The sequence below is a fragment of the Pseudochaenichthys georgianus genome, chromosome 20, assembly GCF_902827115.2.
Source record: "Pseudochaenichthys georgianus chromosome 20, fPseGeo1.2, whole genome shotgun sequence".
Taxonomy (NCBI): Eukaryota; Metazoa; Chordata; class Actinopteri; order Perciformes; family Channichthyidae; genus Pseudochaenichthys; species Pseudochaenichthys georgianus.
In genome coordinates, this window is record NC_047522.1 from 2,936,177 (window position 1) to 2,961,617 (window position 25,441).

The window sequence follows — 25,441 nt, forward strand, 5'->3', positions numbered from 1 at the left end:
AGGCGAGAAGAAGAATTTTAAATTCTATCCTGTGTTCTATAGGGAGCCAGTGTAAGGCAGCCAGAACAGGAGTAATGTGGTCCCTTCTCCTAACTCTGGTTAGTACACGAGCTGCAGCATTTTGAATCAGCTGAAGCGACTTGACTGACTTCTTGGTACTCCCTGATAATAAAGAGTTACAATAATCCAGCCTAGAAGTAACAAATGCATGGACTAGTTTCTCTGCATCGTTTTGAGGCAAGATATGCCTGATTTTTGCAATGTTACGTAGATGGAAGTAGACGGTCCTTGAAATTGATTTTATGTGGGCGTTAAAGGATAAATCCGTTGTTGCAGGAAGTCCCGACGGAGAATACTTTTGCTGTAGTACAGGAGTGCACATAACTGGTACGCAGGTTATGTGCGTAATCTGAAATGCGTACCGTCACTTGTGTCACAAAGCGCATTTGCGTACCGACGTACTTGTGAAGCTTTTCCAGAAAGCGGTTAGATCACCGGACGACAGAGTCGGTCTCCGTGTGCACAGACAGGCTGCTGTTAACGTCGGTCTGTACAACGGAACTGTGTCAAAACTACGCCAACCGGCTGCGGAGGGAGACTCCCCCCTTCACTGGAGAACTGCGCTAAAACAGCTGATCACAACGTTCACACTCTGTGGTCACGAAGTACTCCACTAGCCCCCCCCCGTCGACTTTCCTGAAGTACTCCCCCGTTGATATAAATCAACACGTAATGAATTAAGACCCCACGGTTTGATGATTGATAGGTGTGTGGGCTGTCTTTCATTTTGACACAGACAATTTTTATAAACATACATACTGTATGTTAAATGGATATATCCGCCTTGAGTGAATATGACTCGGATTTCCGTTGTATGTATCAAGTCAATTTGATGTGTGTGCAATAGGGATATGTGCAATAGGGAAAGTGCTGTACCTGTATGTTTCTTGTTTGTTTCTTTGCCATGTGATATGTGATCTCTGTTCTGTATCTATGACTGATTGACCTGAATGTTTTATGTGTATTATCTCGATGCCCAAGACAAATTTCTCCTAAGGGAGACAATAAAGCTCTATCTTATCTTAAGTCAAAATCAGGAAACTGTTCATGCTAACTTATCTTAGCATAAAGACTTCAAGCAGGGGGAGGCCTGGCTCTGTCTAAAGGTAAGACAAGCAACTCTAAAGCTCACACATTTACACATTATATATTGTGTATTTAATGTAATTCCTGTATTATGTTTCAACCAAAAGCAGTGAATTCCTAGGATATCGATATCAAAATCCTGTCTTTTCGAAAAGCTGTGTTACTATGGTTGAAATGTATATTATTAAAAGGACTTGCAGTAGCAAAATGAATATATATAAATAATTCCTCTGCCTCGGATTCTGAGACTGTATTGCCTTTGAGCGACGCACTCAGTCCTCAGGTTCAACATGCATGCTCACTCGACATTCCCTGAAGAAATAAGTGTTGAGAACAACCATCGCAGCCACATTTACACCTCAGTGTAAGAACACGTTTTTAGAGAGTACTTGTCCATGGACAAGTGAGTTTGGCAATGTACGTCCGAATAAATATTTCACTTGTCCATAGCTATACTTTGTGCATGCTGCACCTATTTTAAATATTATTAAATATCAACATAAAGCATACAAGAATCTGGGTGACTAAGATAACATTTTATTGTTTATTTTAAAACAAAACAAAATAAAAAGCACTTATATACTAACAGGTCTGGCTTACCTAAAGCCAGTTGAGTAGCACTTGAAATGTTTGGAAACCTGATGTACTTATATGATTCTGTTTTCTTCGAGTTTGTATCTTCTTGGTCGAACGTACTTATTGTAAATCGCCTTGGATAAAAGCGTTAGCTAAATGCAATGTAATGTAATTTGTTCATATTTGGCAAGAAACATGCTATATAAGAATCTTCCTCTTGGCGCCACTGGAATCTTCTTCTTCGGCATCATATTTTACATTTTCCCACGGTTTTACGACACCGCTAACGTAAGTGAGCGGTAAGATTTGACTGCATCACACATAGGGATGTATCGTTTTAACGGTACTGCTACTTTTATCGACACCGCTTATCCATCCGGTCCTTTAAATCAAATCAAATCAAATTTTATTTGTAGAGCACATTTAAAAACGATTTTGGTCGAGCCAAAGTGCTGTACATGTAATTTAAACACATAAGAACACATTACATCACAATAAATCACAACAGATAAAAACAACACATGGAACAGTCAGGAGTTGTAACCCCACTCTAACTAGAAGGCCAGAGAGAAGTAGTGTGTCTTCAGTGTGGATTTAAAAGCCCCTAGGGTCTGGGCCGAGCTCACATGGAGGGCAAGAGTGTTCCAGAGCCTGGGGCCAGCTGCTGCGAAGGCTCGGTGCCCTCGGGTTTTGAGCCTGGTCTTAGGCACTACCAGCAGCAGCTGGTCAGCAGACCTTAAGGCTCTGGCTGGGGTGTAGCGCTGGAGGAGTTCAGCTATATAGGCCGGAGCCAACCCATTTAGGGCTTTAAATACAAATAAACGGATTTTAAAATCAATTCTGAACCGGACTGGAAGCCAGTGTAGTGAGGCCAGAATTGGGGTGATGTGGTCACGCTTTTTGTGGCCAGTCAGGAGACGTGCAGCTGCGTTTTGGACTAGCTGCAGGCGTTTAATTGATGCCTGGTCCATACCCACATACAGAGCGTTACAATAGTCCAGTCTTGAGGTCACAAAGGCGTTAATAACTCTTTCCAGGTCTTTAAAAGATAAATACGACTTGGTTTTGGCCAATAGTCTTATTTTAAAAAAAGCAGGATTTTACTATGGTGCTGACCTGCTTGTCGAATTTAAAAGTGCTATTAAAGGTCACTCCAAGGTTCATGACAGAGGGGAGGATGTTTTTACTTAGGGAGCCCAGAATATCAACCGGAGAGGCTGGAGGTTGGGGTCCAAAAAAGATTACCTCCGTCTTGCTCTCATTGAGGTTGAGGAAGTTTTTGCTCAGCCAGGATTTTAACTCTGTTAAGCAGTCCATCAACTGCTGTAGTGAGTTGACATTTGCTTTGAGAGGCAGATAGATCTGTACATCGTCCGCGTAGCAGTGGAAGGGGATATTGTTGTGAACCTAGGGGCAGTATGTACAGTAAAAAGAGGATGGGGCCCAGAATTGAGCCTTGGGGGACCCCACAGGTAAGAGGGGCTTTGGCAGAGGAGAAGGCACCTAGCTGCACTAAAAAGCTACGGTCTGTCAGGTAAGACCTGAACCAGGCAAGGGCAGAGCCTGTGATGCCTGCGGACTGTTCAAGCCGTGACAACAGGATGCTATGGTCCACAGTGTCAAAGGCAGCTGTCAGGTCTAACAGCACCAAGACAGCTGGGCTACCTGGGTTAGGGTTAAACCCTACCTTTAACGGTACTCTTGTCGGTTCTTTTGAGAGAAAAAAAAGGCAAATTAACTAAACAAATTGTAAATAATGTGAACTTACAGAACTGTAAAAAACAAATAAAAAACAAGTATTTACCGTAAAAATACAGTGGTACAGAGCAACACAGTTGGGGCATACAAAGGTATGCTGCAAAAGGCCTAACGTTTCTTCTGGAGGAAGATTGAGGTTGTGGTGGAACATTACGGGACATAATGTGTTGTTTAAGCAAATTGCTTTTTCGCACACTGCACCTCCACAGAAAATGAAGATTTGGGTTCGCCCGGATCTAAAAAGACATACTTTAATCTTGTTGTGATCTTCTCCAAGTGTAAAGCATTTCTTATCAAAAGGATATTTCCAAAACTCTGAAATGATCCGCCGGAGTGAAGCCCCGTGCCCAGCCATCTGCTCGAGAGCCACACACACTGATCTGAACAGAGATCGACTCCATTCACGCTCCCAAAATGTCAGCAGAAATTAACTGAATGTATCACATGAGGGACAAAATGCAATATAACAAACAGTACATCTCTACTTTCCATAAATGCAACAAACGTAATTGTTAGTGTCGCACAGGAAATAGTGTTGTCTTTTAATCCGTGCCTGTATTTCCCCCTCTCTCGCTCTTTCTCTTTCTAAATGTCTCTATTTTCCTCATTTTTTTAATTTGTAAGCGGCCTGCTGAGTGTTGCTCCGAGCACTTGCGAGAGGCCCAATCACTTCACCTCTTAAAGTTGATGAAAGACCACGGGAAGTGTCTTGCAGACGCACAAAAAAACCTTCATCTCACACATAATGCGCCCGTGTTGCCACATTGTGCATTTAGTTTTTCCGCGTCAGGCTTTAAGAGAGGATATACTTTTTGACCTTCTCTTCTATGGACCTTCTTTATTTTGTCCGCGGTCCGGCTAATATTTACTCTGCCTTTGAACAGACGCTGAGTGTTTGTCCGTCCTTCTGCTCGCGAGAGATAGCAGTTGGCAATCTTTTTCAGGTTCTGTAAGAGTTGCTGATGATGGCTTTTTTGTTTGTTTACCAGGATTTGTTTGTTACAAACCATTTGCACTTTTCATCCGTTCAACACTTTGTGAATATATACATACAAGCAGAACTTTTGGAATAATTGTATTCCTCCTTTTCTCTTTCGCTCACCTTCACTAATTTCCACCCACTTAGCCTCTTTAAGTGAATTAAACACATGGATGAAATAATAACAGGGTGATTTGCAGATTACTGAGCATTGTGCTTCTGTTTGAGCTGTTTAAGATTCAACAAGGTTTTCCTCCACACAGCTTAATTTATCTCGTTTCGTGCTGGGTAAAATCCAAAACAATGGTATCAGAGGATTATGTTGGATGGATGAGTATGTGTTTGTTTGTGTGTACATATATATCTATGTGTGTGTGAGGATTCGGAACCTGTTCACATCTGCTTGTGAATGTACGTGTTGAAGTGTGTATTAGTCAAGTTTCCAGCTCATAGAGTCCTGTTTTGAACCCAGAAATGTTGAGTACACAAAAGTGTTATGATAGAAATGTATAATACGGGTCCCCAGCACATAGAGACTGCCGGATGCTAACTTGAATATGTTGCGTTAATTAGCATTTATTACCAACATAGCCTATGGGGACAATAGTCAAACAGTGGCTTGGCTGAGTTGGACAATTTTGGAGTTGTTCACACTGCTGGCAACTAGACTCTATCATTGTGTGTGTGTGTGTGTGTGTGTGTGTGTGTGTGTGTGTGTGTGTGTGTGTGTGTGTGTGTGTGTGTGTGTGTGTGTGTGTGTGTGTGTGTGTGTGTGTGTGTGTGTGTGTGTGTGTGTGTGTGTGTGTGTGTGTGTGTGTGTGTGTGTGTGTGTGTGTGTGTGTGTGTGTGTGTGTGTGTGTGTGTGTGTGTGTGTGTGTGTGTGTGTGTGTGTGTGTCCTTTTGCTTCACTGTTTCAAGCATTAGCAGTACTACGTTTATCTTTTTCTTTTATCTGTGTGTCACCCTTAAAAATATGGATATGTGTTTATTGTCAGGAGAGTACGGCCTGGATCTGTTGAGCCAGCGAGTTGGATTCTCTTCATTCAGCCGTGAGATTCCCCTTGCCCTGCTTGTTTTAGTTTTTTAACGAACAAACATGAAATAGGAACACATACAAATTCAAACAGCTAAGTATATATGGAGTTGTATATGCGTGGCGGACACAACAGAAGGGAGAGATTGTCCTGAGATGCTGAACAAAATACACTTTTTTTTTTCTTTAGTCATTGCTCATTGTTCTCTTGCAGCTTTGTTTGCTTTCTTTGAGTCCTTCCTGCCGTCTGGCTTTGACGACTGGCTTTGAATTTTGAAAGGACTGATGCTGACTCATAACTGTTGGTAAAAAACCGTCACTGTTGCCTCATACCTCATATAACAAAGGTGGGAAGATAAGAGATACATTTCGGAGATGGTTTGATCCATGGACAAAACTGTCAAGGAGTCAGACATACTAATGCTGTGTTGTTTCTGATCTTTTTGTATTTAATGTGGTCAGACTTTGTAAAACAAAACAAAAGTATCTCTTTGGATGCTCCCATCTGTTTGAAACATTTTGATGGATTTAGAATAATGCACTGAGTTTTATTGTATTTTTTTTATATTTGTATTAAATGACATGTCGATTGTTTGACTGGAAGATAGTTATATTTAACTTCTTAACCTCACTGTCTGTCTGTCTGTCTGTCAAACTCTCGCAGTGTGTTTACCAAGTGTTGTTGTTTACACTTTAGGTGAAGCCTCTGCATGTGGGGGCGTCAGCCAGATGTTGAAATAACCTCAATCTTTCAGCACTTAGTTTTCTTTTAACCCCATCGCTTGAGGCAGGAAGTTAGCTACGATGCATTCAGTTAGGGAATACCCACTACGTACAGTACAGATAGTTAGATAGATAATTATATACTTATTTATATAAAGAGCCTAAGTACAAGTTTAATCTGAGCACCTGCTGGATGATGTACAATACATTGAGATAACGGTAGGTTGTTGTTGTTGTTGTTGTTGTTGTAGTAAAGAGGAAATTAAAATGCATTTAAGAATTGCTAATTGATTCTGTTTCCTGTGCTTTAATTAAAAAAAAACATGTAATGCATGCTCACACACACAGAAGCATTTCTGTTACAGTAACAAATAAATATAGCCAATATAATATGGCTTATTAGTAGCTTTTGTGGTAAAAGCTGAACATTTTCAAATTTAAGAAAACAACAAAAAAGTAATACATACTTTAATTTACCTCTTAAAGGTCGGTAAGGGAAGTTTGAGAAACCGGCTCGAGATCGTTAGAATTTGAAAATACACAACTGGAGTAAATCTGCCACTTCCTTATAGAGCCCCTCCTCCAACACACACGAACGCGCACATGACCAATGAGGGCACGAGAAAGTTTGTGCCCCGATGGAAGGCTGACAGGCAGGTAGGCCAACTGTACTTTTTACAGTATTACGGCTTCTACAGATGACATTTTTGTATGGATTTTTTGTCAAAGCACTTCAGATATTTATTGCTATCTGGATGTTAAGAGCATTCCATGGAATATAACAAAAAGTGTATCTCGAGCCGGTTTCTGAAACTTACCTACCCCACCTTTAAATTGTGTGTTATTGTTTTTGTATTTGCAGTTTTTGGTCGACGTGAAAACCTTGAAGTGTAGTGAGTGATGGTATTTGTTTGTTTTCCTCTGACAGCGCCTCTGCCCTGCGACTCTGTCAGGTTTCAGCCTGTCAGCAGGGCCACTGACTGCTCCGGGACTTTGTATTAGGGAATAATTGCGGGGAGCTGTACATGTTGTATCTTAATAAGACTGCTGGCCCAAAAATGAAAAATAACCTTATTTTAACTCTGGTTGCAGGAAATGGTTGGCATAAGTAATCCACTTGATTTTCAGTTAACTTATTCACCTCTATAATTCAAGACACTGCTTTTTACCCTCATTATAATGGCCTAAATGCAGTGTATGACTCAGCACTAATTGTTTATCTATCCTCCCTCTCAGATGTGTCCTAACGCTCTTTGTCCTTGCTGTTTCTTTCTATTCATGGATTCCTATCCCAATGGCATTAGTGGTGCTTTTGTTTCTTTGTGAATAAAAGACTGGCAATGTTCTATATTTTTGCTATTCTCAACAAATCCCATAAAAAGATCCTAACTAGTAATCTGTATCTCATTGTCTTCTGATTTCCCCAGTCTGTATGTGGCACTCAAACTCCTTAGTTCATACTCAAGATTTAACAGGGTTAGGCTTGTCTAAAATATTAGTTATATTTATCTTAAATATAAACGACAGTACTTTACAAGGTATAAATGAATAAGTAAAAGAATGTGACTGCTGTGTACATGTTACAAAAAATAATCTTGCGTCTCACCTGATTTACTCACCAATGATCTTGTGTATTCTGTCTCATTTTTTGGTTTGTTTGTTAGTTAGCCAGATAGGATTAGCTTCTGGTGTATAGCGCTTATATTTATAAAGCTCTTAAGCGGCTTTATTCACTCATATCTGCAACACATACCCTCACCAATGTGACACCCATGCTCACCAAATGTCACAATAACATTTGTCTGTGCATGAAAACGAGCTGCACCATACTCCACTACTGCAAATAATATGGAAAATATTCTAGTGAAAGTCTATTTCACACAGCTTTTTATAGCATGAGTATGGCTTTTCTCATAAAGTTGTATTTATTTAACCTTTTCGGGCATATTCTTAGTTTTTCTGCTGTCATTTTTTTATATGGAAACACACAAGAGCATTCTGTCAGTCCAGATTATCAAACCCTGGCCTGTTGTGTCTCGTTAAATTCAGTTTTTCTCTCTAGGTGGATGCCATAGTGACACTGGGAGGTCTGGCTGGCAGATTCGACCAGATAATGGCCTGTGTGGAGACCCTGCACCACGCTCTGTCCATGACTCCACTCCCCCTGCTGATCATCCAGGGGACCAGCCTGGCATCCCTCCTCAGACCCGTGAGTACTCATACACACACATTACTCAGCCTGAGCATGCACAGAGAAAACAGTGTGCAGACATTATGTCCTGTCTGGGGGGGTCCGGGGGCCTACTCCCCTGGGAATTTTTTTTTTTTTTAAATGTTGAAGTTAAAAGCATCAATCTGCTGCACTTTGAGAGCAACATTAGGAGATCTATGGAAACATCTCTCAACACCCAGATGAAACAGAACTGTAAGCAGATTTATTTTTCTTTATGGATATTTTACAAATCACTTCCCTTTCAAACTGTATTCTTGTTTATTAATAACAACTTTTTTTTACTGTCATAGTATTTTATACCTGTTTACTTTATTCTCTTATTTTTTTTATAACTATAATGATCATATAAAGATGTGCCCACTGCCTTTACCTCACTGGTTGGAGAAAAAGCTTCTTATATTCGTTAGCATAGCAAGCTAACCAGATGCTAATAACAACAAAGTTATTGACTGAATGATCAGTATGACAGATGAACAGATCGTCACTGGGCTTTCAACTAAGGCCACAGCCACGCAAAAACTGCGGCATGTGTACGGCTCCTTCTGGGTACCACAATTTCTGAAGTGCCGGAGCGGCGTTGTGGTGCGGTGCTCTCCGTCAGAACTGTAACCCTGTCAGACACCACGTGATTAGGCTCGTGTTGTGTTCATGGACCCTGACCTTGCCCAGGAAAAACAGGCACTCACTTGTTTAATTCTTTTGCGGTCTAGATTTCTTTAATGTTTTTCTTTTTTGCGTGTGTTTATAAATTACCTCGTATACGACCCAGGGGCCGGAGGTTCCCCACCCCTGCACTATAGCCTCATCAACAACAATACGTCTCATATAATTTACAATCAGGGATTAAAAATCCTTCAAACAATTCCTCAAAAATGAATATCACACTTACTACCAATAAAATAATTTATGAGAAACATAAGTACTTGTCTGAAAATACCTTTAATTGTATATGTATCTAACCTTTGCTTATAGATAAGTCAATATATATATTATATTTTAATTAATTAATATAAATACAATTCTCAGCCAAGTGAGATTAAAGTAAAATTATAACACTTGCTGGTTGCTGCATCTATCCTTGAATTTGAAGTATCCCCAATATTTCACGTTACATACATGACTTGTTATAGCTGTCTGAATCAAATATAAAAACTACACCCACAGAGATTGTATTTCCACCACTAATGTTTCTGCATCTCCTTGCCTTTGTATTCACCCACTCTCCCTGTCCTTGTCTTCATTTTCTGTACTTTCTCAAAACACTTATTTTCCTTCTTCTGTTTCCACCTTGATTGGAGTGCAGAACACTTTGTTTCATTGTTAAGTAATCACTTCAAGAACAGCACCCCCTCAACACACGCACACACACACACACACACACACACACACACACACACACACACACACACACACACACACACACACACACACTTCTCTGCTCTTATGGCGCCCCAATTTGCTGTTGTGCATGATAGAGAGTTTCTTTTGATGCTCCCAAATAGTTTTTCCTTGATGCCAGCCATGCTCCTCAGTTGATTGAGTTTACAAGTAGGCCGAGCCGACGCCATTTGAAACTCACACTGTTTTTTTTCTTTCTTGCCTTTGTTGTTTATTTGCAGGATCTTCCGGACAAATAACTAACAGTCACCCTTCCTGATGACACCTTGTAGCATGTTAAGTAAACATTTCTCTCATGCACTCACCCCCCCCACACTACTGCTTGTCATTATTCCAAAGGCGCGTTGTCATTTGCTGCTTCATACCTCGACACCTCCAATTAATCTTACTTCAGTGAGGGTAAATTAAGCTCGTTTGTCAACGCAGCTCCGATTCGCCGGCGACTGATGAACGCAGATGCCTGTACATGAAGGTGAACGCAACCTTGGAAAGACCCGGTGCTATTTGTTCACGTTACATCTGTAATGGAAGTGTTTACAACTTTTGCCAAATATCTTCACCACCCGTATTTCATGCAATCACGACTTTGTTACGTGCTTAGCTTCGGGATGCGGAGTACCAATGGAAACATACACAGTGTACAAGTTCAGTACACATAAACACACACAATTCATTAAGACCAGGTATATGCATTTTTGCAAATCTGACAAATTATTTTACCTGAAAGTTTTGCTTATGGCCTAAAAGCTACTTATAAAACCAATATGTTGTTGTTTTGCATGTTTAAGTTAAAGACATGATTTTGATTTAATCAGTGTTGTGTCTTTGTTTTTTGGCCCCTGTTTCTCAGAGGTGTCACAGTGTTATGCTCTCTTGGGGAAATATGCATAAATCTTGTGTTTCCTATAGCTGGCTGAGGGCATTGCATAATTCTCGTGTCTTATATTAAATTATATGCGGTGATACTGCGAGGGCTTGTTTATTCTGCGTCCCTACACGACAAGGAGATGTTTTAATCAGTCGAGGTCTCAAGGTGATGCTAAATTTACCTTGATTTAAATATAAAAGAAAATAAATAAGTTGCTCCGGGTTCATCTGTAGTGTTTGTTTTTCTCGTGGTGGCTCTGACTGCTTTGAGTCTCTGTCGCGGGGGCCAAGCAGACTCACATTGGCTGAAGTTGGTATCGGAGCCCCTGAAGATACCTGAGATAGCTCCCTGTGCGGTGGGACACTCACAGCGCTGTGCCAGGCCAATCTGTGCCGTAAATCACTCTCTAAGCACAAACGCACCGGCTTGTTTACCCGATGCCCTTTTGAGGAGTGAAACTTGTGGTGACTCATCCCAAGTTAGCACCGATGTGGCATTTGAATAAAAAAAATATATATATGAGCTGAAGAACTGACCCTGGATGGTCTGTTCTGGACTGATATGAATATGTAAGTGTAATAAATGCATGACAGCAAAGTAGAAGTCTCAACTTTGCCTGTAAACAACTTTGCAAGAAACTTGAAGAATATTATTGAAATATTCGTATTTTTAATTTTTCAAACCAACTAATGACATGTTTTCTAATGTTGCTCTCGGGGAGTGAGGATGAAGAATATATTTAGAAACCCAAGGACAGGTTCAATAGTGCCTCTAAAACGACACCAAGTGATAATCCTGACTTTTAGGTAAAGATTTGTATTTATTTATTGTAAGATGTCAAGAAAAAGTAACACTTGTTTGGATATGTTTAACTGGGTACATCATATATCTCATTAAACTAGATAAGAACATTACACAAACGAGACGAAACCCCCTTTCACATTTAGCATTGTCTTCGTGAGCGTTTTAGCACGACGACATTAGCATTTGGCCAAAAGCATCTGTGCTGAAGAGCAGCATCCGCACAGATGTTTCTTATTCCTACATTTCTTTAATTACCATGAACATAAGCCTGTTGGTGCATATCACACCACCTACACAAGCCTGTTTTATTGCATTTTTATAAATATTTTACAGCAATTATTTAAATTGGAACTTAAATCTTCCACAATAATGTCTTAGGAAATGTTGTGTGTGTGTGTTGTTCATTTGCTGGAGATGGTGTGTTTGTGTTCCCTTCTCTCTGTTCATCACACACTCTCACTCTGACACATTTACACAAAGGAACTGTGTTTATGTATAGAAAACAACCTCGGGGATGTTTCCAGAACAACAAACGCTCCGACGCTTATATGTTTTCCCATTATTCCTTCCCTCTGGCTCTGCAGCGCTATGAAGCCGAGCTAAGGGAACTCTTTAAACATGTCTCACTTTCAACATTTCAAACTCTTAATTGAGTGTGCCTGTCTGCGCGTGTCTGCCTGATGCTTTTAGTTGACTGATCTAAGCTCTGGCTGCCAAAGTGTGTTGTCTTTGTAATCGGGTGTGTGGTTCTTTGAGCATACATGACATTTGTAGCCTGCAGAAATTCAAAGCACTGAATAAAAGGAACGTGCTGTAATAACATTCGGCGTTTCTTTATATCTTTTTCTGTATACTTTGAATGAACTCTTCTGACCTTTTTACATTCAGCACAGTAATTCAGAGCAAAATCATTATTCAGTACTGACACTACCTTGCACCTACACTCTTGTGTGTTTTTTCTGTACGCCGCTCTAGTTTCTCAAAGGAGTACTCTGTGTGACTTTTGAAATGTTGTTCCTATTTAATTTCCTTTGTAGAACACTTCTTAAAAAGCCTTCACTGTACCTCAAACGCATTTCATCACCTGTGACTCACACGCCATCGAAAGCGACATCTTGATATTGTCAAGCATCCTTCCCATCGTCAGTAGATGCTTTTGTGATATAATAAAAAACCCTTCAGTATAAACGTATAGAAAAGTATAAATGTCCCTTTTATGATTCATAACTGTACAACTGATTTTCGAGTATAACAGTTATGTGTTCATGCAAAAGTATTTTCCCTCCATGCAACACACAGTAAAATAGACTCTAATTCAAAATGGCAAGGTATTCTTTTTAAGTGCGTGCACTGCAGGAAGTGAAAATGGGTTGCAGCGCTGACATGGGCAATCATTTATTTTAATGAGTCTCTGTCCCTGGGCGGATAAGCTTGCTTTCTCATTTGGGTCCTGGAAAGTTTAAGAAGTCATGCTCCACATTTGTTTTTGTCTTTTCATTTTCTTCTATCTTATTGTTTCCACCTGTCAGAGACTCTCTCACACACACACACACACACACACACCCACACACACACACACACACACACACACACACTAATTGATGTTCATGCTGTGTTGGCAGGGCAGCCACAGACTGGAGGTGAACACCGGCCTGGAGGGGGACTGGTGCAGCCTCATTCCAGTCGGAGGACCCTGCCAAACCACCACTACTGGGCTGAAATGGAACCTGAGTGAGTATTTTTGGAAGCATTCAAATGATGGTCCATTGCCAGTAATTTGTCTCAAAGTTTTCTCATATTCATACAGATTCATAATCTAGCAACCATACATTTGTGTTCAGAGTGAAAACAAATTCAGCCTTTTTGTTCAACATATGTATTGATTAGATTAGATTAGATTACTTTATTGTCATTACATAATGCAAGCAGGGTGTAACGAAATTAAGAGGGTCTAACCAGAGTGCAAACCGTCAGTTATATACACATATAACAGCAGTCTGTACAGCAGGGTGTCCCCTACCATTGTCTTGGACGGGGCGCTGCTCCCCGCCAACGGAGCCCCGCGCCCCCCATGAAATGTAAGGTGTTTTAAAAAAAAATTATTATTTTTATTTTTTATATATATACCAAATTGCAACTAATCTATATCTATCGTCACTTTCCACATTGCTCTTTTATTAAATAAACTAAACGCTTTAATTTTAAGTTGTGTGTTTTTGACCCTAAGAAACACTGATGCATTAATCAATAACAGTAATTCACAGCTCCTCTCTGCTCCAGAGGATTTAAAACATATATATCCCAAAGCAACCCCCCCCCCCAATGCATTAAACCTAGGGGAAACACTGGACAGTATTGACTCTAAATAATGAAGATACAAGAGAACTCTGATGTCTTACAAACTGAAGGTTTTATTTTAAAGGCTTGTCCAAGCAAAGAAGAACATTAACAACACAAGCGATAACATATACAGTTGCAAGAAAAAGTATGTGAACCCTTTGGAATGACCTGGATTTCTGCATAAGTTGGTCATAAAATGTGTTCTGATCTTCATCTAAGTCACAACAACAGACAAACACAGTCTGCTTAAACCAATACCACACAAACAATTATATGTTTCCGTGTTTTTATTGAACACACCATGTAAACATTCAAAGTGCAGGGTGGAACAAGTATGTGAACCCCGAGGCTAAAGACTTCTTCAAGAGCTACTTGGAGTCAGGAGTCAGCCACCCTGGAGTCCAACCAATGAGACGAGATTGGAGGTGTTGGTTGAAGCTGCCCTGCCCTATAAAAAATACACACCAGTTTTGAATTTGCTATTCTTAAGAAGCATTGCCAGATGTGAGCCATGCCTCGCTCAGAAGAGCTCTCAGAAGACCTACCATTAAGAACTGCTGACTTGCATAAAGCTGGAAAGGGTTCCAGAAGTATCTCTAAAGCCTTGATGGTCATCAGGCCACGGGAAGACAAGTTGTCTATACATGGAGAAAGTTCAGCACTGTTGCTAGTACTCTCCCTAGGAGTGGCCGTCCTGTAAAGATGACTGCAAGAGCACAGCGCAGAATGCACTGCGCCACGCCGTCCATCTTCACGCCTCAAAGTCATCGAGGCGCTTTTACAAGTACACATTGATATTATACATGTACTGTGGACAATACCCACAGGAGCAAATCCGGGTGAAGTGTCTTGCCCAAGGACACAACGGCCTGACGCAGTGTCTCAAATGTATCCTAACCAGAGCAAGGTATACACTTAATTCCTATTACTCTCCAAGTCCTCGTCATAACAATGTGTATCGTCTCTACATGTCTATATCCTCAACCTTGCGCACCAGAGAACATGGTTGACTCTGTTCAGACAGCTCTGCACATTTATGTGACTATATTTTGAAAATATATGTATATAGTTTAAGGTGTGAATATATTTAAATATATACATATACTTAAAGGTAGAACATCGCTAAATAAATACAACATCCAGGAAAGTGCAGATGCTTCTGTCAAGGGAAGCTGCAGTTTAGAAGAGTTTCATATATTAAAGACACATGTAACAATGAACTTGGAAATTCAATCAGACACCCAACCGAAGACCGCTGTGGTCTCACCCCCCCCCCCCACACTCTGAGCCTTATGGCCAGCTGTGTTCTTAATGAGTTGGCAGCACCAACCTGCCATCAGTACATCCAGCAGTACCTGCTGTCAGCGGGGCGCATAATGTGTGTGTGTGTGTGTGTGTGTGTGTGTGTGTGTGTGTGTGTGTGTGTGTGTGTGTGTGTGTGTGTGTGTGTGTGTGTGTGTGTGTGTGTGTGTGTGTGTGTGTGTGTGTGTGTGTGTGTGTGTGTGTGTGTGTGTGTGTGTGTGTGTGTGTGTGTGTGTGTGTGTGTGTGTGTGTGTGTGTGTGTGTGTGTGTGTGTGTGTGTGTGTGTGTGTGTGTGTGTGTGTGTGTGTGTGTGTGTGTGTGTGTGTGTGTGTGTGTGTGTGTGTACACTTGAGAGAGCACGGCTGGGTGTCCGTGCTAGTTTGAACATATCTGTATGCGTGTTTAAATATGCAAGCATGTGTGTGTGTGAGACTCCAGCACTTTTTATTAACTTGTTTTTTTTTTTTCAGCCACTGTGTGTTGTATATTTACTCAGCCCACCTGTGAGATGGCCTTGCTTGGTAATGAGAGGGACTTCATACACGAGAGTCCTATGCAGATTAGCCAGTGATAACAAGATGCATAATTAATCATATGCATATTTGGAAGGCTGAAATTAATGATTTCCCGTTAGGATTGTGAGGAAGGACCAGAATATGAAACAGGACTTTTTCCCCTTATGTGCTGGACTTCTGTATAATAGTTCACATAGCAACAGTCCATGTTGAGATACAGACACTTTTATCCAAAGTGACTTACAATGAGAACCTTCAACCATTAAGAAACAAACTGAAAAAAGCAAGAATCCTGCAGCTATATTATCTTTTTAAAAAGCCAAACTAATGTAAGTGCTTCTGCATTTGCTTCAAATAAAATAAGACAAGCCAAGTGCTACTTATAGAAGTAAGTGTTTTTTTATTTTCTTATTTGCTTGTATGGTGCAGTCGGAACAGCTGGGCTTTCAGTCTGCGATGTAAGATGTGTCGACTTCCTGATGTCCTTATATTAATGGGAAGCTCTTCCAGGATAGCAAACAGGCGTCTTTCTGTTGAGGGAAACTTGATTGATTTGTACATTTGTTATAACTAAGAGTTTGTCCTTAATGTATCGATATTTACTCAAACCTTTTCTAATGATGGTAAGGCAGGAGTTTTGTTGGGTAAATAGTTGACTTTAAGAGGCAAGATATGATGCCTTTGCTTGGCTATTTAAAAAATGTTGTGCAAGATTCTATGGCTATTTATCACTGGTCTGCAATTCTTTAGCTCCACCTTTTTGTTTGAATCAGGGTCTACCAAAAAAGGTACCAGGTAAAAGGGACGTTCTACAACTTTTATCAATTGAAAACCAAAAAAGTATGACTCAAGTTGAGCGGAGCCTGAGCAAGCAGTGGAAGCGCTGCGTTAGACTCTCCAGAAGGCCATTGAAATGGTCCCTCATGCTTGGGTTCAAAGCCTTCCTGTGATGAAATATATATGATATTTCTCTAAAGAAAGAGTTCGAGCTGTCAGCCATTACAGCCTTGCCCCAAAGGAGACTTTGTGCTTGCATCCAGAGCTTGTTTTAACTTTTGCTTTAAAGAATAAAATGTTGAACTGATTCATGTTGTTTTGATCCAGTGTGGAAAGAAGTGAGTCATTGAGCAAACTCTCGTCTGCGTGTTGTTCTCCAGGGGATGTTGAAGGATGATCTGAAATACTGTGGCCCAAGTTAATTATATCCTGTGTTCCTGTTGGTAAATCAATCATTTATATTGTTGTGATTTAAGATCAGAAACAGTACACACGTACGCTTACAGAGCTGAGCTTCCTCTCAGCCAGAGGATACAGTTTTTATCTTGTTGATTTTCTGTCAAAGTTTGCCTTGAGTATCTATCATTTATAATAACTCTACGAAAGTGTGAAAAGCTTGGTTTATCAATAAGATGGCAACGTATTGAACATAGGTACTCATTTACAGTTATATAAAAGGCCTTTTTCAAACTAAAACATCTGAAATCTGTACAGCAATCATATTCCACAATGCCTCGAGTTAGTGCAAGCTAAATAACATCACTACATATGCCAACAAAGTATTTATAAGTGGGGTAGGTAAGTTTCAGAAACCGGCTCAAGATACACTTTTTGTTATATTCCATGGAATGCTCTTAACATCCTGATAGCAATGAATATCTTAAGTGCTTTGACAAAAAATCCATTACAAAATGTCACCTGTAGAAGCCGTAATACTGTAAAAAGTACAACCAATCCGTTTAGCCGGCCCGGCTAAAGTAACTGGATGGCCTCCCTGCCTGTCAGCCTTCCATCGGGGCACAAACTTATCTCGTGCCCTCATTGGTCATGTGCGTGTTCGTGTGTGTTGGAGGAGGGGCTCTGTGAGGAAGTGGCAGATTTACTCCGTATTTTCAAATTCTAGCGATCTCGAGCCGGTTTCTCAAATTTACCTACCCCACCTTTAAGTCCGAGAGTAGAAACAGCTGATCTGGGGTTGCAAGTGGGAGTATGTATCTGCAAGCGTTTATTAATATATTTTAAAGCATGATTGTTTAATTAGATGTATTAATGAGAATTGAACAGTTGCTGTCTTAGAGCTACACTCACACTTGAAATATTACCCTTTTGACTTCACCATTGTCAAGTTTTTATATAAAACTGTTGTGAGATACATTATTTAGTCTTTCACCTAGCATCGTACTCGAGGCTGATTGCACGGAGCCTCTGGTTTGTTGGGCAGGGATTGAGAAATGCAGGGAGTGGATCTGGAAGGGAGTGTACTACTAAATAATGAAGTGACTGCAGTGTAGTGAAGGTATCAATGTAGCAGGGGTGTGTACAAGTATATAATGAAGCAACTGCTACGTGCTAATAGCAGGAGGGGAGTGAATGACTTGAATGAAATGTGGTGATGACGGATTGGCCCAAATATTACCCACACATTAAGCTGTTGTAGTTTCCTTCTGTTATTTCCTTTGTATTCTTCCCTTTTGCTTAAAATTTGCTCTCCTTCTTATCTGTCTCCCTCCTGCTATCTTCCCTCTCGCTATCTCCCCTCTCATTATTACCGAGACAGCTGAGCTACTTATCACCTTCTTTATGTTACATTAATTTTCAATCCTCAGTTTTTTAATTCCCCCGAGCACTGTCAGTAAATACTGGCATTGAATGTGCGAACAATGCATGTGTCGCTTGTGGCTAAGTGTTCACATATGAGCATATGTGTGTATTTTTAAGATGGGCTGTGGGATTTGGATAGTAGCTCAGGGCGATTTTCCAATTATCTATTCCATTCGTGTTAATAGTGTCATATTAATAATAGTGGGCACATGCACACACACTATTACAGACCGACCCTTCCAGTTATGTGATAACGAGACATGGTCGTTTCCAGAATATCTTTATAATTGTGCCATCAGTATGTTAACATAGAAGACAGAAACACACAGTAGTCATACATTTTATTTACATTGCGCTTTGTAAGGTACACTTTAAAGATACTGAAATGTGTTAAAATGACTAAATATATCATAAAACAAACACACTTCAAATATAAAACACAACGTTTATAATGCAAAACATTTAAGGCAACCAAAAATATATATTCATGTGATAATTGTTAATACTTTTCACAGCATGTCTTCTAGGTGGGTATTTGGAATATTTGCACTCATTGCATAATGAACATTAAGTGATAGATTTAGCTAATTATTCCGATTCATTCAAAAATAGATGTTGGATATTAACATCTTTAATCAGTAAAAGCCCTGAGGTTGAACATGTCTTACTTTTACTTTTAAAACACTTGTATAGCGTATATTTCCAAATAAAACACGCATGCCCTTTAATTTGTTCTTATACATGTGCAAAAGTGTTAGGTGAGGTGAAGAGGGGGAGAGACAGAGACAGAGGTTGACAGGGAGACATGAAATAAGAAATGCAAGAAGAGAAAAGAAGGATTTTGGAAAATATGTGAGAGCAGAGTGAAAAAAAAGAGGATGTGATGACATGTGAGAGAGACAGCAGGTGTCTCATGCATTTGATGTTGCATGCTGACACACAGCAGGAAATGGAGGATTATGGAAATTGTTGGGAAGTGTGTTGGTGCTTCTAGCAGGAGTTTGTATGCTCGCACACATACGTACACGCACACACACACACAACTATATAGAAACTTGGCTGTAATGTAGTCAATTTATAACGAGTATTTTGCCTTCACTTTTTGTAAAACAACTACTTGTTCCCTAATTCCCTCGTCTAATCCGTGTCTTCTGCGCTCAGTACTTTTATTGTTCCAATGATTCGATATCAGGTTACAGGAGATATCACAGTTGAGGTGTTTTTGCAGTCGAGTGAGTTTCACAGCTGGAAGGGATTCTCTTTCTCTCTCCAGGACGATTCACAACCGCTGATGCTTGCCAGCACATCGGCCAATAAATCAGCTTCCTCCCGCTTATTTATTTGATCTTCCGTCGGATCCCCCCAACATCCCGGTATTTACTACTTCCTGTCTCTCTTGACATTCCTCAACATCCTGCACCTATATTACATTGTCTGACCAGCACAGTGAAAGGATTCTCGAGTAACATAAACTAATGTGTATGGTTATTAAAGTACTGATACAGGGTTGCTGTATAGAGTAGGAGCTGTGGAGCTGTGTTTCAACACGACGGTAGACGAGTTTTAGTTGTTTTATTAAAGTAATGGTTCAACCTTATCGCTCTCTTGTGAAAGTTAGTACATCCTATGTTAGATTAGCTTAGCATAAAGACTTTAAAATAAAAGGAAACGAGCACGCTAATAACTATATTACAGTGTGTCCCCTAGGTTTACTGCTTTGGGGGGTGCTGGTTATTGATTAATGCATCAGTGTTTCATAGGGTCAAAAACACTAAACTCACAACTTAAAATGTAAGCGTTTAGTTTATTTAATAAAAGAGCACATGTGAAAAGTGACAGTGGATAAAGATTAGTTGCAATTTGGTGGAAAAAAAAAATTATTATTATTTTATTTTTGTTTAAACACCTTGAATTTCAGGGGGGGCTCCGTTGGGGGGGCTCCGTTGGGGGGGGTTCCGTTGGGGGGGGCTCCGTTGGGGGGGGCTCCGTTGGGGGGGGCTCCGTTGGCGGGGCTCTGGTTAGGGTTAGGTTTAGGATTAGGTTTCCCCTACCAAGACAATGGTAGGGGAAAACACTGATATTATATCTTCCTCGTATAAAAGTCTCAATTTGTGTTCTTTACAAAGTGCTAAAATATTTTTTTTTGGATGAGCATCCAGGTGCCTTAAAAGAGAACCAATGGAGACTCCAGGATGTAACAACGCCCACACAAGAAATACTCCCATCGCCTTGTGACATTTGAACGTTTTGAATTATTTTAATAAAATAAGTGTTTTGTCTAAATTGTCAAACCACACACAGCCAATCCAGCCAATGGCAGTGATCAACAGTTCATAATAATAATAATAATAATAATAATAATAATAATAGATGAAATGTGTATAGTGCCTTTCAAGGGACCCAAGGCCGCTTTACATGGTGAGCAAACAAACAAACAAAATGGGCAAATAATTAAGTAAAACATTAAATAAATAGCTGGAGGAGTGGAAGCAGGGGGACTGCTAAAGGCAACACATCAAGAAACAAACAAATGCATCAGTAAAGTCAGGGGAGAAGAAGACTGCAGGCTAGTAAACATGGATGTAAACATTGCAGGTCTAAAGAAAATCTGGTTGCTTTTACGAGAAAGTAAATGCATTCATTTGTGATGAACAGTTTTGTGTTGTTTTTGAGAGTAAGACTGGATGTGAACACCTTTGTGTACAGGAAAGCTCCACAGGCTAGCTTTACGTCTGCGTAGTGTGTTGATAACAAAACATAATCCTATAGCGTTACTCGCTCTTCCTGCACAGTCATGTTGGAACGATATGGCGTCCTTGAACAAACCAGACTTCCCTTTCCTTTAAACTGAGATGAATTAAGACGAATGAGATGATTGCTTGTGGTCAGGCATGTTTTCTCCTCGATGCTGCTCCTCCTGCCCTGGCCTCACTGTGACGGCAGTATTCCTGCGGCTGGTGGCATCTGCCTGAGAGAGGGACATGCTTCAGAGTTTCTGTTTCTGGCTCCAACGGCTTTGCTTTGCTTTGGAGCCCTGATCCAATAATGTCAACCTGGAGGGGGGAGTGAGGCGCCCTGCCCTGCTTCTCGACTGAAGAAGGGATTGTTCTGTTCTCTTGTGTGAACAGATAGGAAATATGCAAATCATAGTTCAGACTGGACATGGCAGTAGACAGCTGATAGCCCTGGGAATGTGTGTTGTAGTGATGTGTTATGAATGACCTCTTCTTTAAACATCACTTTATGTAAATGTGGTTGATTCTTCTTCTCCATCTGCGTCTCCGTAGACATTGTTAGATAGAAAAGGGATTTCCAGCTTTTCTTTAAACCCATCCTCCTTTGTTAATTGTATGCCCTCTGAACTGCTGCTTTGCTGCAATATTGTTTATATCCCTTATTCTCGCCATTATTCTAAATGTCAGACCGTACATCTGTTCCAGTCTTGGACCAAATAATGCAGCGACCATCTGTGGGACATTTCCTGATGTATGTTTTTAGCTTCACGTGTTCGTCCTGCCATAAGATTTATTAATATAATTGCAAATACATGATGTGTGTAGTGAGGCGCTTAAAGTCACCCTACACATTCAAATTCAGATCTCAGGATGAACCACTCACTGGCTTTGTTTGGCTTTATCGTTAAATATATGCACACAAACATTTAAAACACTTAAAAGGAAAAGCTTCCCAGCTATTTTGCACGTCTGGCTTTTACTCCAGGCTGTTTGCAGGGTTTGAGTTGTAAATGCAGATGTGAAAGTGCAACTCATTACTGCTCTTGGGATAAGGATAAAGTGAACGTATACCTCATATTAATATTTTGTACCAAAAAAGACCGGCAGCATTTTCCCCTTTTTTGCAAGTGTTAATATTTGTAGCAAAAGCGAGGGCAGACTCAGGCATGCCGTTTTCTTCTCAAACCTTCTACTGCGGTCGCTGATACCGATGATTATGCAGAATAATCAAGTTCCCTTGATTGGTGTTTGAACATAAACAGGCTCTTGTTGGCCAGGCGCTGCTTGGTGATTGGCGATGTCTGCAGAGACACTTTAAGACGCCCATTTATTTGCAATAAGTAGCCTTAACCTCTGTTTTACCCCGCTTGTTTCCTCTGCTGTTGAGCATCCCATTGCCCTTGCTCTGCCCTGTGGAGAATAAGTGGCAGTGGACCGCCTACAGCCAATAACCAGTGTGACATTAATCTGACGTAAAGGGATGTCATTGAGTCTCAAACTGCCATAAAATAGGAGTTACCCGATGGAAACCACTGACATGCTCCGCTCTCTGCACAGTAACCTTCAAATCACGGTCACACTGTGCGTGGCCTGGCATTACTATACTTGTGGGGACCTACATCTGTTTACACAGTCACGTGCGGGGACTCGCCTCCCTTATGGGGACAAAATGGAGGTCCGCATAAGGGGGATCATTAATTTTAGGGTGAAGACTTGGTTAGGGTTAGGGTAAGGATAAGTCTCCAGGAAATGCATGTAAGTCAATGTAATGTCCCTGAAGTGATGTGTGTGTGTGTGTGTGTGTGTGTGTGTGTGTGTGTGTGTGTGTGTGTGTGTGTGTGTGTGTGTGTGTGTGTGTGTGTGTGTGTGTGTGTGTGTGTGTGTGTGTGTGTGTGTGTGTGTGTGTGTGTGTGTGTGTGTGTGTGTGTGTGTGTGTGTGTGTGTGTGTGTGTGTGTGTGTGTGTGTGTGTGTGTGTGTGTGTGTGTGTGTGTGTGTGTGTGTGTGTGTGTGTGTGTGTGTGTGTGTGTGTGGAGATGGGGGGCTGCTCTCTCCCTCTAGCATTATGGATTTATTCACACTGATTATCATGTTCAGCCGTGTTTGGCAGTACTTTCTGCAGAGCTGGAGAAAAGAATTCAGCTCAGCAGCAATTCCCACACAGATATCACTTATTGAAGTCACGCCGTACTGTAGTTGGGATGTTAATGACCTGTATTCTTTTATTGTTCATCTCTGGTTAGCAACGACTGTGACAAACCAATGAAGTCAAGGTCATTATCCTTTTCCTTGCACACACCTGCAGCAACATGCTTTCTTCCCTTCAAGTGTGTGTATCTATGGGGGCCAAACACAGGGTGCAATAAGCATGCTGCAAAGCCCCAAAGCTATATCTTTAACTCGACAAAGCACATTGTTGTTAGTTCAATATATTCAGTATTCTAATTAAACCAGTTGTATTTATCCAAATAACAACTTAATGTATCTCTGAGAGGTTAAATGTCCTGTAATGTCTATGCTAAGATTTCATCAACCGTTATGAGTGTGTGTTAGAAAAACTATTTATTTTTCTGAGAAGCAGATGAAAAGGTTGAATGGTTGGAAACACTATCAGCCTGCTCAGTCATTTTGACACTTTTTCTATCCTTTTATTCAGACCTTTTACTTTCAAATGTCCCAAATACTTTAAAAGCCTGGGCTCGGTTATAGCTTAATATTTTAATGTTCCCCTCTATCATTTTCTTTTATGGATATTGCTTTTGTAGAGTTGCTCAGTGCTGGTACATTACTACTTTATGAAAACTACTTTTGAGACATTAAATGTTCCGAGGCAGTCATTAAAAGGACCTTTAAAAAGTTTATATATTCATTAACAACATAGCTCAAACTAAGCAGACATGCACTGAGAGCTGAACATCTGAAAAAGACTGGCTGGCTTTGATAAGATCACCGGCTGGTTTAAGTCGTACACATTGTAAACACTCAGTTTGAATAGCTGATGCATTAAGTCGGTTACCCCTGGCTTCAAGTGAAGTATTTAGAGTTGGCTTACTTCCAAAGCGTTTATGACCTGTGTGAGTTTAACTTAAAATCATTCATTTATTTATTCAGAGTGATTATCTTTAACAGTTCAATCAATATAACTGCCCTCTCTTAGGACTTCAAACAAGAAGAGGAAGCCCTTAAGTCATGGTTTTAGTTTCATTACAGTGCTACTTAAATATGTTTAAATATCTAGTCTAAAGAAACCCTTGCTCTTGTTATGCACTTTTTAAGCTATTTTTCCAACTTCATTCTAGTCAAGACTTTCTAATAATCTAGGGTTTTGAATGATATCTTATATATATATTATATTATATTTTGATTGATGAGCTCAGCTTTTCTCCTGATTAAGGTTCAGAAGTCTCTGCTGATGCGTTACTTTCTTCCTGACGGCAACTTGCTGGACTTTGAAATAAACCAACACTTAATCTAGACTCTTACACACAGCGCTCCAGTGGCACCATGGCAGCCACAGTTTAAATGACCAGGAGGCTTTATGCTTTGAACACTCATTTCCTGGTATGTCTCGTACTGCCATCCATTATGTTCTCTTAAGAAGTAAAGAGCTATTGTGGATGAATGAAATTCCTCCAAGGCTGCTTTTAAAAGGACTTTAAATCACCACAGAACTTTATTCCAACAAGTCAGAAACAATTGACGATTATTGCTGTGAAGGTCAGCGAGACAATATGTCTCCATCTGTGACTGACAGGAGTTCTATCCTGCGTGTGTGTCCGAGTGTGTGTGTTATCTGCTGGGGTGCGGGAACACCTCCTTGGTAATTTCTTTGTGACTCAGCCCTCCCCTGTGCGACAGCTTAATATACAAAGCCTTCATCCTGCAGCAACACAGGCTGAAATATGGCCTCTTGCACGGTGTGTGTGAGATTGCGGGTGTTAAAACCTGCTTCGTCATGATGTTTTCCGCTTAACATGGATCATAATGAACAACACATTGCTGTCATCTACAAACCAACTCCTCCCTGCATAGCGTGTGTGTAAGTGTGTGTGCGTGGGTATGAATGTATCTTCTTTTATTCACTTGCTTTGTTTTGCAACTGTGTGTGTGTGTGTGTGTGTGTGTGTGTGTGTGTGTGTGTGTGTGTGTGTGTGTGTGTGTGTGTGTGTGTGTGTGTGTGTGTGTGTGTGTGTGTGTGTGTGTGTGTGTGTGTGTGTGTGTGTGTGTGTGTGTGTGTGTGTGTGTGTGTGTGTGTGTGTGTGTGTGTGTGTGTGTGTGTGTGTGTGTGTGTGTGTGTGTGTGTGTGTGTGTGTGTGTGTGTGTGTGTGTGTGTGTGTGTGCAGCATGAACAATGGCTGTCAGCCTCACTGATGGCAGAGAGGCTGAGGAGGCTTTCCTCTGTAAGATGTGCAGTTAGCTTGATATGCAAATGAGC

General features: G+C 40.6%; 1 protein-coding gene across 1 annotated transcript in view; it reads left to right on the top strand.

Moving 5' to 3' along the window:
• Positions 1 to 25,441, top strand: part of tpk1 (thiamin pyrophosphokinase 1) — a 75,175-nt gene that overhangs the window by 38,989 nt on the left and 10,745 nt on the right. The window contains exons 7-8 of the mRNA XM_071206977.1: positions 8,278 to 8,424; positions 13,141 to 13,249. Of these exons, the coding sequence (XP_071063078.1) occupies positions 8,278 to 8,424; positions 13,141 to 13,249 (256 nt within the window). The remainder of the gene's footprint in view (positions 1 to 8,277; positions 8,425 to 13,140; positions 13,250 to 25,441) is intronic.